The sequence below is a fragment of the Hylaeus anthracinus genome, unplaced genomic scaffold, assembly GCF_026225885.1.
Source record: "Hylaeus anthracinus isolate JK02 unplaced genomic scaffold, UHH_iyHylAnth1.0_haploid 12002, whole genome shotgun sequence".
In the NCBI taxonomy this organism is placed as follows: Eukaryota; Metazoa; Arthropoda; class Insecta; order Hymenoptera; family Colletidae; genus Hylaeus; species Hylaeus anthracinus.
This window is the reverse complement of record NW_026534349.1, coordinates 6,258,155-6,271,725: the sequence shown is the minus strand read 5'-3', so window position 1 is coordinate 6,271,725 and position 13,571 is coordinate 6,258,155. Positions and strand designations below refer to the sequence as shown.

At 43.9% G+C, this 13,571-nt stretch overlaps 1 protein-coding gene across 1 annotated transcript in view; it reads left to right on the top strand.

Moving 5' to 3' along the window:
• Nucleotides 1-6,761: 6,761 nt before the first annotated feature.
• Nucleotides 6,762-13,571, top strand: part of LOC128892463 (RNA binding protein fox-1 homolog 2-like) — a 78,188-nt gene continuing 71,378 nt past the window's right edge. The window contains exons 1-2 of the mRNA XM_054152904.1: nt 6,762-6,805; nt 9,061-9,160. Of these exons, the coding sequence (XP_054008879.1) occupies nt 6,762-6,805; nt 9,061-9,160 (144 nt within the window). The remainder of the gene's footprint in view (nt 6,806-9,060; nt 9,161-13,571) is intronic.

Genomic DNA, 13,571 nt, shown 5'->3' with positions numbered 1-13,571 from the left:
CAAACATCAAGTACAGCGAAACGAGCTTGTTGCAAAAGTTCGACCATTTCGCTCGGCATTAATCTATGTCCGACTCCAGTTTTCGATGCCCAATCGTCCAAGTACTCGCTAAACAAACGAGCGTAGTTCTTATTGCGTTTTCTTGGTGCGTCAGTCGCGGCAATTAATCACAGTCGACGAGACAATTAGTCATCTTGAGATCGTATCTGTAGCCCGAGACATGTTACTTACACTGTCTCGTATCCGTTTCGACGGATCTTGGATTGGTAATCGGCTACGTGTCATGCACGATTGCTCCATTCGATGAAGATAACTTTTTCCTTCGATTACGAACAATTTAGGAGCACTGGGTCGCATTGAGATGTCATTGAAATATTTATAGCGTATAAAAAATGGCCTGTTTAATTATTCTATAGCCAGTATGTTAATAACCAAGGAGGAAAACAAGGCTGTGTTTAAACAAAGACAAATGGCATCGGTCGTTGCAAACGCTTAATTTGCGTTGATGTTATCAGTATCGATCGATATGAAATAATTGCACTTGCAACGCCAATTTCCTCTTTTTTAATAATAAAAAGATGAGTTTTGAAATGACGAGCATCGAGAGTCAATATATTAAATAAATACACGTTGAAATGAATCCGAGAAATAATGTTCTCATTTCTCGTTGTTTAACTTAGTTAACTAAAAGAAGGCAAATGCGATCGTATCGAACTCTACGATTACGTAGTTAAATAAAGAAAAGCTAAGACGATCGTATCAACGCAAACACGTACAATGTGGACTCGTTAACAGTTTGTTTCTTCGTTTCAAATTTTTATATTCTATAATTTAAACTTCAGGTTTCTTTTTTTTTTATTTTTTTTTTTTTTTTATTTCACGACCAGCGATGAGAACTTTGCAGAAGCAGATAAAGAGTGTTTGTGAGATATTTCTTTGTGCAATGCGAACTTTAATTGTTATTCTACGAGCAAGGATAGGAACTTTGCGAAAGTAGATAAGGGTGTAGAGTTAGGGTGAGCTTAGATAAGAATTTCGCCCATCTCTGTACGATAGTGGCGCTGATTAATGGCGGCACTGTGATTTCGCTGAGACTGGCCACGAAACGAATTCGGCATCACCCGAAGCCAGGGATAGGCAACATTGTTATCTCTATAAAAATGTTTAGTGAGGAGCTTCGGATAGCCTAATAAAATTATTATTCTAAATTGCCGAGTACAACTTGAAATTTCAATTAAATTAAATTTGATCTCGATAAATAAAATTCTTTCGATTGGTCGCGTATCAAGAAAGGATCAAAATAAATTACTTTTACGCATACTTGGAGACATTTTTTAACGAAGAAACATCACCGCGAGCCGAGCCATTGCCTAACGAAGATATATCTACTTCCGTCTCGATCGATTTTCCTCGATTTCTACGACATGATTCCCTCGTTTCGAAGTTCGATTTTCATCCTGCTGGATAAGCTATTTCTTTCGAATTTCCAGTTTGCGAGTTCAGGGTAGAATTTTTATTTCAACAGAATCAGCGCGAGGCCTGTATCGTGGCCACTGGTCGAAAGATTTGTAAGACTCCGTTGTGGATTAATTTCCTGAAAGAAGAGGAAGAGGTTGGCGTGCAGGTCACGCCAACCTCAATTTTCCGAAGGCTGATAAGGTTAAAAGAGGTTTAAAGAGCTTTTCGTCCGAGATCGCGATCTCTCGTCGCGTGAAGCTTGCTAGCAAACCGTTCTTCCGGACTTTCTGCCAAGAAAATTACCGAGGAAAATAGGTACGAACATTTTTCGACAATGTATTTCAGTCCAACGTTTCGTTTGGACTATTTATTAGTCGAATGTTAGTTCGATTTCGGTACTGTGAAGTTCCGTGGAATTTTCCATAAACAAGAGCTTGTAATGAATTTCCCTAAGTGACGTTCACAATACGAGCGAATCTATTTTCCTGTACATAATTTACCTTAAAGGACCTATAAATTCTCTATTTTTTTTTTTTTTTTTTTTTATTATACATTCGTTACTCGTTAAAACACCTTGCGAAACTATTTAAAGAGAATCAAATTTTACTTAAAAAATGTCGCCTAAATCTGTCTCCTGTCTTCTCTAATCAAACTAAAATTAAACGAAATTTTCGTTTCCCCGCCTTCGATTATTCTGCGCTTACGAAATCCTCTTCTAATTTTTATTCGAATACGCCCCATCTAAATGGAATTCTCGATTTCGATCTTCCTGTATCGACCAGCAGCAGAAATAACGTTCCTCAATAATTCCGATCACGAAATCTGAATTCCCTTCGGCGCCATTTTCTCCCGCTGCTATCGTGTTTTACGAAAACTAGGCTTTATTTAAAACGCGGAGTCTCGGGTCCATGGTCGATACCGTACAGTTCGATGCATTTTGTACTCTTACTCGACATGCGGATCGGTTCGCTTGTCTATTCGATTCCCTTTACGCATTCCGTCCGCTGTATCGTCGGCGCAGCTTATCGACATTATGGTGATTTCCCAAGTGAGTCGACGCCATGCGTACCGATTCGCGTCGTGGAAACTCGCTGAAAAGTTCGGAATGCAATTGCACCTGCGACTGGGATATTTTTTCAGGTTCGAGGCATCCACGTCTTTCAATAATGTATTCTCGTGTTGCAATTCGCGTCCATAACGCGTGACAAAAATGTGCTTCCGTGTCAGAATGCAGTTTCACCTGCGATTAGGAGATTTGTTCAGGTTCGAGGCATCCAGGTCTGTTTGTAACATATTTTTCTTGTTCCAATTCGCGTCCGTACCTCGTGACAAAAATGTCCGTCCGTACCATTCGCCACGTGGAACAATGCGAACGCATAAGCTGAAATATTCCACTTAGTATTTTCTAATTCCGAAGTCGGACTGTGAATTCATCTATTTCGATGAGTATTCCCGAATTCTCTCGGTGGAAATCGAGACGAGGGTAAAATATTCACCGAGCCAAAGTACGAGTTCGAAGACTTCGGATGAGATTTGAAACAGTCGTGGAAGTAGTTCGGAGAGTTGTCAATGGCAAAGATATTTAACCGACTTCGAAAAAGAGGAGGTTACTTACTATGAGTCTTCGATTAATTTGATATTAGAAGTGTCGTAGGCCTGTTTAAAACGAAGAATTCGTTGACTACGAGATCGTGTAGAGAGGTCAGTGATCTTTGACATTAACCCTTCGCACTCGAGGCCTTACTTTCTGGTATCTACACTCGAGATGCTTTTTTAGCATTCTATTGCCACGAACGGTAATCTTAGATTGGCTTCGTAGATGTAGCTAATTTGAGACTTGAGTGCGAGTTATTCAAGTGCGAGTTCCAACGTTGTTAAACCTATACAAACATTATTGTTGCTTGATTTGTTGCGTCAAACTTACGTTAGTGACGACCGAGAGCCACCTCTCGAGTTACTGCCTCGAGTGCAAAGAGTTAAGGGTGACAAGTTCACTTATCCTCGAGCAATTTCGATCATTTTTCTCCTATGTGTCGACCTAGGTACACTTTTCTAAAACTGGAACTCTCTGGACAAGCCTTCCGCATTATTCCTCCCGAGTAGCCACAGAAAATCGAACCTCGATTCACAAGAACGCCGTCTGGACAATCGAACGTTGTTCTCGAAGATCCTCCGAATCCATCGAACATCACGGAGCGCAACACGTTCCTCCACTCGTTCGGAAAATCACCAAAGTGAATCACTGCGAAGATTTCCCACGGAACGCCCCTCCTCCCTCTCCCCCGTCTCCAGACTAGTTTCCTCAATTAACCCGCGCGATTAATTAACGAAACGCGGTGAAATTGTAGCTCGATTATTCCAAGGCAATTCTCGGCGGGGCAATTCAATTTCCTCCCATCGATTCGATTATAGCACCCCGGGCGAAAACGAGTTACGATGTGCTCCTCGAGGGGAAAACAGAGCGTTTCGTCTCGGCGTGCATTACGTCAGGGGCCACCGGGCAACTTTGCATTCCTCCCTCCTCTCTTTCGTTCCTCGAAGATGCCGTATTTGATTTGGCTTTAATACGATTTCTCCCAGCCGCGGCAACAGCCTCGATACGTAACCGCCCCTGGCAGCCCAACGGAAGGGGCGTCGAGTCCCGAGGAACTCGATTATCCGTGCGCGAGGCCTCCACCCTCTACTTTCGCGAAACTCTGATTAATTTCTTTAAGAAAGAAACACCCCTGCGAGGCGAAGGTCGCGGCAGCTGAAAGGATCCCGACGCCTCGGAGAGGATTCGCCAGGCTTCGAAACCAGTCAACGTGGAGTTTCCCCTTCGTTGGGGGGGTGGTTTAGGGAAAACGAAGATCTCTGGATGCGTAGAGTCGCTGTTTGGTCTACTCTCGATTATATATATTTTTAACCGACTTCGAAAATGAGGAGGTTACTCGATTCGACATGTATATTTTTTTTTTTCTTTCTTCGAATCGATGCATTAAAGTAGATAGAGAAACTACTCTTTCCATCAGTGAAAACTAATTTTAGTTGGAGTTTCCATTTCGTTGGGGGTGCTTTCAGGAAAACGGAGATCTCTGGGTATGCAGGGTCGCTGTTTACTCAACTCTCGATTATTTATAGTTTCTTCGAATCGATGCATTGAAGCGGATAGAGAAACTACTTTCCATCGGTGAAAACCAATTTTAACTCATCTTCGTATAATTCATACGTCTTTCGTCTTGCGATAAAGAAAGTACAGCCAATTTTGGACGAGTAGTTCGAGTCGAGATTATCGAATCGAGAAGCGACGACTTTGCTCGTCGTTTCGATTTCCAAGCAAGGTGTGAGCGTGCTGCGTCGACTCTCCGAAAATATCCTCCTTTTCTCCTCGAGTCGTGAGAATTTTAGACGAAGCTCGAAAAAGCGTCCACGGGCCTCGACTTTCAAATTTCTCCGTGCACCGCTATCGAAGCGAACGGAATAGGTCACACACGCACACAGACCCGCGCGATTCTCTCACACACACGCACCGTATTAAATCCCATCGCCCACCCCTTCCTCCACGAAAGACCACCAAACCCCCCCGTTTCCTCCGTTCCCTCGTCTCCCGCTGTACTAACCACCCACTTCTTCATATTTTTTAATTTCTTTTTCTCGTACACGCACCTATCGGTACAAGCAAGAGTCTTTAATGATATGACGATGACCATGATGACATGACACGATATGATATGATATGATAATGAGATGATTAATGTGACCATGACCATGATTTCTTACCATGATTTTATATTTACTTATTTGTTGCACGTTGTTTGGTGCGTCTCCGTAAGCAGTATGACGCGCTCGCAGACCCGCTGGCATAACCGACATTTCGCCAAGGAAAATACCGTGCTTTAACGTTCGTTTCACTCTTCGGTTAGTCAACGGCAACACTGGCGGCCCGTTCTGCGCCCTTCGACCCGCTTCTTCCGCTCCGACGCAACGCTTTTTGGGGTAAAAAAAAAAAAAAGAAAAGAACGTCCACGAACAATTTCACAGCAATTGTTTCGAGTACTTTTAAAGGGTACGATTCAATACCACGCGAGAATTGTAAAAATTAACGTAGTATCGTTAGTATCGGGTATGTTTCGCAATTTTGGCCCTAGAAACTTAAACTGTTTTTTGCGATAGATATAAAGTTCTTTTTCTTGTATAATTATTAACCCGTAGAAATGGAGCTGAGACGAAACATTCATACGATACATGTTAACCCTTTGCACTCGAGAGGTGAGACTCTCAGTCGCTACTAGTCAGAGATGGGCAAAACCCTAGGCTTCGAATAAATCCGAAGTTTGCCGATATGTTTGCCTCGTTTCCTCTTTTGAACATTTCTCAAGGAAGGAAACGAAATAAACACATCGGCAAACTTGAAATTTATTCGAAGCCTAGGGTTTAGCCCATCTCTGCCACTAGGTTTTCTTTAGGTTTCATTTCTTTAGAACTCGAAGTGCCAATAAAATGATTGTCGTCGATGCAAATTAAATATCTCATTTTCGAAGTCAATATAATCTTAGCATTCGTTGCGATAATAGAATGCTAAGAAAGCATCTCGAGTTGCTGATAGATACCAGAAATCGAAGCCTCGAGTGCAAAGGGTTAGTCACACGCACCAAGTACTTGGTTCACAGCAGCGTTACGATGAAACTCTAATCCCTCGGAGCAAGAGTACACGATTCTGCATATATCGCGTATTAAAAATCCGAATAACGTTTCGTTCGCGTCAAGTGTCTATAAATTTCCGAATTCTAGCCGAGTACCACGGTATTGAATCGTCTCGATGGATCGTCGACACGCGTCGCGGCGGTTCCGTCGACGCTCCAGACGCGATAAAGATACGCCGCGAGACTTTCGTGCTCCTCGCGTCTCGAGAGAATCTCGAGAATTAATTAGCGCGGGCCCTCGCAGACGGCCATTGTGCGTCCGAGAAATAAACGGAAGAATAGTTTCGTGGATGAAAGGAGCGAGAGGGCGGTCGCGGGGGCGAGATGGACACCGAAAGAGCCGCGCGGAGGGTAAAAAAACGAGAACAAAGAAGCAAGGGTCGCGCGAACGCGGCAACCTCAGTGGACCCGCTCGCGAAATCTTGAACGAGAAGTCGCTCGTATCGATTCGCGACCGATCGAGAACCACGCGGGAAGGTTGCCTCCGAAGGATAAACACGGAGCACCCCCAAAAATTGTGCCTCTATCGAGCCATAAAACGTCTCGAAGATGTTTTTCTTTCCTCCTGATTTTTCCGCGAGTTTCTGCGTCGGACAGAAATCGAGGACAAAAAAGCACGAAATGTCGGGTGTGCCGGTCGGCTGTTTGGCGAGCGCTGGCAGTCTGTAAGTTGAGTTTAATGCATGTTGTTTTGTCTGTCCTTGCATGCAGGGATTCGGTTTTGTAACATTCGCAAATAGTGCTGACGCGGACCGGGCACGTGAGAGGCTACACGGCACCGTGGTTGAGGGCAGAAAGATTGAGGTGTGCATGAACATTCTTATACTTATATATATATATACATACATATATATATGTATACATTCGCCATTAATTCATCGATACACGATATGTACTTCTTTCCAGGGGCAGGCGAGAGGCGAGCGCGAGACGAACAACAGAATTTTGTTCCAATTCCCGCGGTCGCCTCTCGCTCGGTCAGCAGGCGACCATGACTCCTATCGCTTCTTCAGATTCTCTCATTAATATCACTAATTGTAAGATTTCATTCAATAACAATCGCGGAGCGTTGGTCGCCTATCTCAGACTGATCTCTTAGACGCTAAGCCACGCGATCGATCGCGCTCGTAAACGCCGTTTTGTTATCGTTTATATACTCGTACGTGGATCGATTTCAACCTTCAATCACCCGCGAACAGTTCTTCTTGTACGCGTGCGATTTACGAGCGCGTCTCGCGTTTAGTTTTAAGCGAGAAACGGTTCCACGCGAGACGCTCGAGCCTCTCGGACGAATCGCGATGAGAGACTCCGCGATTCGACGCCGCGGGACGTCGAGATCTCGAATTTTGGCGGAGCCGAAGTCGTGGATCTTTTGTTTACGTGACTATTACGTGAATTATTGCGGGTTGGAGATGACAGCGATTTTTGGAAACCAGTCTTATCGCGCGTAATGTCGATCGATCCATTCGACTAAAGAAATCTTGTCAAATTTTTTAAATTATACTTATTAAAATAATGAAATAAGCAGTAATTTTGCGCATCGAGAAAAGAAGTAACGTTCCTACAACTTTTTCTTTCTCGAGTTTACAGAATCTCGAGCATCGTTTGTTTGAAGAACAAAGAAACTTTCGTAATTGTAGTATACGTATATGAGTAATTGAATTCTCCAGCATCGCGCTCTAACGCGAGCGAATCGAGTCAGACTTTCAAAAGTTTACGTGGACAAATGGCACCGCCAGAATTAATCGCGAGGCAGGTGACGGCGATGGCGGTTCGAAAACCGCGCACAAATTTATCGGTTATCAAACATCGAAACTGTGGACGTGTCTGGGGATCTTTTGTCTATCCACGTTCTCTGTTTAAGTCAGCGACGATGCATCCAAACAATTTAATTCATTTATTGTACTTGATTCACTGCACGATGTTTTTTAATTGTGGTTTGATACACAGAGGAGATGTTATAGACACTTTTATCTCGATACATGTGCATTATATACGACGATTGTATTTCCAATTCTAATTCGTAACAGAAACTATTTTATTCTATTAATGGGAGAAAGTATCTTCAATAAATCTTTTATAAAGTGTAATATTTTCAAGTTTTAATTCAGCATTTGAAAAGTTTTCCGATTTAAAATGTTCCAATCTTTGTTTTCTAAACTCGCTAAATTTTGCTGTGGAATTATCTCAACGCAATAGTCGCCAGTCACGTCGCGTTATTGCGAGTAAAAGATGTTTAAAAATTTTCAAAAGTCCGGTGGGGCGGTTCCGGCCATCGTCGACCTGCGTCGCGACGCCTCCAGTGAACCGCGAGGCGGAGGATCCGAGGCGTGCGCCGCGCCACCGACGCGTACGCCTAATTAATCAAGAGACCCGCGACTTACGTATGCGACGCGTACACCTGGTCGAATCGAATGAACGCCAGGTGAACGTGACGACGTGGGTGGCGCGACGCAACGCAAAAGCCGACGAAGTTGAAGGGGTGGACGCGCTCGAAAGAGAAAAATCGACGCCACGAGCTACACAAACTCAAATAAATAAAATTGAAAGAAAGTGTGTCGAGACACCACGTGCCACGTGCATAATGGACAAAAAAAAAAAAAAAAGCCGTGACTTGGCCAGGGAGCACACGACCCAACAGCTGGCGTCACGAACTTCTGAATTAATATAGTAGCAATAATAGTAACAAAAGTAATTGAGAAAAGATAATGAATAATAAAAAAAAAAAAAAAAAAAAAAAGATGCACGAAACCCGTGAGAAACACGTGTCTGACGCCGAGTCTCTTGTTGTCCCAATATAGAGTTCCTCTGCGATCAATGATAAAGAGTTAGAGATCGATCGATATTGTACCGAGATATAATTGAGAGAGCGTGCGAGAGAGAGCAAGTAAAAGACAGGATTGTCTGATGATCGGGAAAGAGATATTGCGAGAAAGTTTCGCGGGCGTACGCTGGGCCTAAGAGGGACACTGCGGAGGGCCCGAGTGTCGAAAATACGATCCCCTGAAGTGTCCGAAAAGGTAAGGATAAATAAATCACGCGCACGAAAAGGAATCGTTCTGAAGACGACCGAAACGCAAACTGTATAGAATATTGTATATCGCCTCGCACTGCCCGCTCTCTCACACGATGTACACGGGAATCGCACGACCGATTTCACACCGAACGCTTTATTCTTCAAAAACCTAACCCGCCCCCACCCCCACACCCTCAGAAAGTTTGCCGATCGTTTTTCGCCCCGTTTTACAGGGAGACTCGACGAGTTTTTTTTTTTTTTTTTTTTTTCTTTCTTTCTTTCTTCTTCCGAACAGTTCATCTCGCGCAATGCCGGAGTTAGAGAGTAGGAGAATACAAACTGGCTCGATTCCTCTTATGGAACTTTGATTCATTTTGAATAACAATTCCCGCGTCTCATATTACGGCATAAACTTCAAAAGAAAAATCGAAGACTCTTAGATGAATTCACTTAGAAAGCGAGAATTTGTATAATTTCATCATTCCGGCGTAGTAATTTTATTTTATTGTACTTTTCGAGTATTTCAATGCCAGATATAACGCCCGTTCGAAGTTTTCCGAGTTTGCCGAAGTTAACACTCGTCGAGTTTTCCAGATTTCGATTCACGATGGGCCCGCCCGCCCCCCCCCTCTCGAACTGAAAACGCGTTTTCGAGCAAGTCCCGTAGTTTTCAGTCGCAAGCGTTAAGTCTAGCGTTAAGTTCGAACCGTAAAATAAGCGAGACGCTCGCGCGAGTACTTTCACGGTTGCTGAGACGAGACGCACGTTAGAGCACGACGAGAAATTCGCGGGAAGTGAACGCGATCGCTGAGCGTTCGCGTTTCTCTGGATTTAAACGAGGAGATTCGGCCTCGGAAATCGCGCGGGGAAATGGTTTGACAAGGAAAAGATCGAGATACAAATTTCTTGATATCGCTCCCTTGATCGAAATTACGCTCGTGTATCGACCTCTTGCGCTGAGAACTGTTTCTTATAGTGACTCTACGAGAGCTGCGGAGCTCTAGGGACACCTTGTACAATGATCTTAACCCTTGAAAGCTTGATTTTCCAAATTAACACACATACAGCCAAATATTAAAAACGAACTAGTTGCAAGTGTACTATTCGATTCAATATTCCGGTATCAAATATTGAAACTTAGGACATTCAAGGGTTAATTATTAATCATTTCTACGCGATGATATATCCAAACCAATACAGAAAGTACGATACAGAAAGCCACTCGATTTCAATTTTCAGCAAATATCGATACCTTTTGTATGAATATTTTATATACTACGAAACGAATTCATTTGCTTTCGTTACATTTTGTTCCCTAAGATAATGGACTCTCGACTGCCTGTAGTCGTTCCAGCGCGAGAGGTTGATAAAAAGGGAGGAACACTAGTCTCCCCGATTAAATGATCCATACTATTCGGTCTCGATCGAAGGATCGCAACTCAGACGAGATTTTCATGTAACGCAGCGCGAGTCGAGCCGCAGTTAACAAGCTTTAATGCCCAATTACGGGGTTACGTTTGCTCCCCCGGCTCGTATTTCCGTCGCTGCGTAATGAGCCGCGAATAATTGAAACATACTGGCGTGTTTCACGCGCCCCTGCTTTGTACAAACTGGGAAAAATGCCGGTGGCCGGTTCGAACCGCCGTAATTCGGCGGAGTGAGACGAATGAACGCGTCCCACGATTTTTCTGCCACCCTGTGCGCGTTTGTACTCGTTCAGAAAATTTATGGTACTAAGATGATTCGTGAACGCATCTGGATGAGATGAACGTTACTTCTGGAGCAATTATAACGTGGTCGAAGAAAGAAAATAGCGTACAATTTTGAGGCTGTATGACAGATTTATGAATAATAATGAGTTCATTTTACTGCAGAAGCACTGGTGCAGAGTCTAAGGTATCTTTGGGTTTTTATTTTAACATAGAGGATTTAATAAACCACACGATCCATGTACGTCATTTAGACGGATTGAACGAAATTATAGTGAACTCCTAACTTGCAATGAAAATTCTAGTCAGGAGCCTTTTTAAAGAGAAAGCTTCCATTTAATTTAGAGGACTACGATAAGCCTCTTCAAAGACGTATTAATATATATTAAAGAAAAATATAAACTCACTACGAAAATTCCTCGTTAGCCAACAATTAAATTCACCCCGAACCTCCGATCCATCGTCCAAGCAGATCCGGAGTCGCAGCGAGATGAAAAAGAGCGTAATTGAATTTTTCATCTCGCCAAAAGAACAAGCAATGAATTAACTAGATCGCGAGTTTCGCGTTGCTTTCCGCGGATAAACATTCGAGCACCGTTCAGGCCACCTCGGGGGAGCCTGGTAAAAAGATGGCGGTGCTTCGTCGCCGACCCTAACGAGAAATTAAAGACCGCGAAAGTTACGAGGTTGCGGAAGGGGAGGCGATAAAAGAGACGAGAGAAGATCCCTTCTCGCGGAGCTTTTTAATTGGCGGAAGGATTAAGGCGAATTTCAAATTAGAGGCGACGTTTCTTCTCGGTGGATTTTAATCCGCGACGGTCGCGTCACTTTGATAAAATCACCCGGGATTAATTTTTGACGCGCTCGGCGCGGATGTTTGCGAGGATTCGTGTAATTACGCGAATTATCGATGGAGAATATTTATTTTCGTTTGTTGCGTTGCAAAAGTGGGAGATTGTTTTCCAAGGTTGGAAGTAAATGCGTCGAGTTTATGGTTGAAGATAAGTCTCTTGAGGGTTGGTGGGGCTGAGAACCAGTGTTGATACGAGATACACATTAATAAAAATGGGGTATCACGTCCTGACACGGTAGCTTTTGTGTCAAGGGTTGAAACAGAATTGAGAATCACTGACTAGATCTGCCATATTTCATAACCTTAGCCAAGGCCCCGGATAAGAAGCTTCGCTTACAAGAATACAGTCGATAAAATGTGACACAAATTTAGACGATCGAGAACCATCAGAAGAAAATCGATTCTACCTCTCGATCGCGAAGAGGAATCCCCGAGACTTTCCAGAAATTAACCACCCTCTAATTTCCGAGCTGCGGTCCAGTCTCTTAAATAGTCGAAGAAATTACACTTGTCCCTATGACGGATAAAGAGGGATCGATGTCGTCCTGAAAAGGACCCTGGTCTCCATCATCCCCAACCCCCCGAGCGATATATCGCCGGGGGAAGTTGCTAGCTTTCGAGTCTTGTAACGAGCGGGTACAATGCTCGTCGGCGAGCACAAAGGGTGTTCGTTAAGATAATGGGCCAGCGAATGGGGTATCTGACGGTGTCGCGGGGGCGAGTGTCCGCGTTTCAACCCCCGTTAAAAGGTCCACGGGAAGTTTAAACTGGTTTAAGCACCGGCAGTAGTTAGCGAGAGCCAGCGTAGCCCGATACTCGTCGATTATCGAAGGTCTTTCCGCCTCGTTAGCGCCTGAATTTTGCATGCTGGTTGAAAGCACAGTCAACCCTCCGCGGGAGGGTGAAACGACGGGAAGATTGGCGGTGTTGTCGCTCGAAGGGCGACGGAGTGCCTTTATTTTCGCGATATCTCCGAAACGAGGATAAAAACATAAAAGAGTATATGATTTTGTAGACAAGATCGAGGTAGGATGAGATTCTACCTATGTCGGTAAGACACAGCATTGAAAAACTCCGATTACTTATTTACCGAGAGAATTTTCTGCATTACCAGTACCTATTGTATCAACAGGATGAGATTCTACGAAGACAACTTTGCTATAGAGTACTCTGTTGATAATGTGGCGCGTTCTGTCGGTAAGACACGGCATTGAAGAACTCCGATTACTTATTTACCGAGAGAATTTTCTGCATTACCGCGAGCTATGCCGATGGAATCCTAACTCTTTCTGAAGCCTTGTCAGACGTTTGAAAAATGAAGTGGGCGAATATTTCCAAGTGTCTTTCGAGGAAACGCTCGAAGACCCAATCAACGGAGATCTCGTCATTCCCGGAATTATTATACAAATTAACGACGCGGGGTTAAAATATTATTCAGAATAAATTTAATCCCCGTTGCAGAGGAAGGTATCGGTGGAGAGGCTTCGTGGCAACCCAACGAGAAGCGGAACGTTGTTTAAACGAGCCGAATGAATAAACGATGAACGAACTTATATGGAGGGATCTAAAAATGTCCCGGAGTACGCGACTCGACGTCGTGACAAATGATAGAGACCAGGGGAACCTGGAATTACGTCGATCGGCCCAAGAATGCAGATTAACGAGCGAAAATCCGCCGAGACACGTGAGGTTAAGAAAGTTCTCGCGAGGATTCCGGGTCACCGCGAACGGGAGTGATACGGATGCTTGAAAAACTGAGGAAAATTGGGAACCGTGGGAGATCGATCCTCGTCGGACGATAACGTTGTGTAAACAACTGCTGGAACGATCCGAAGTGTTTTTCTTTTGAGTAT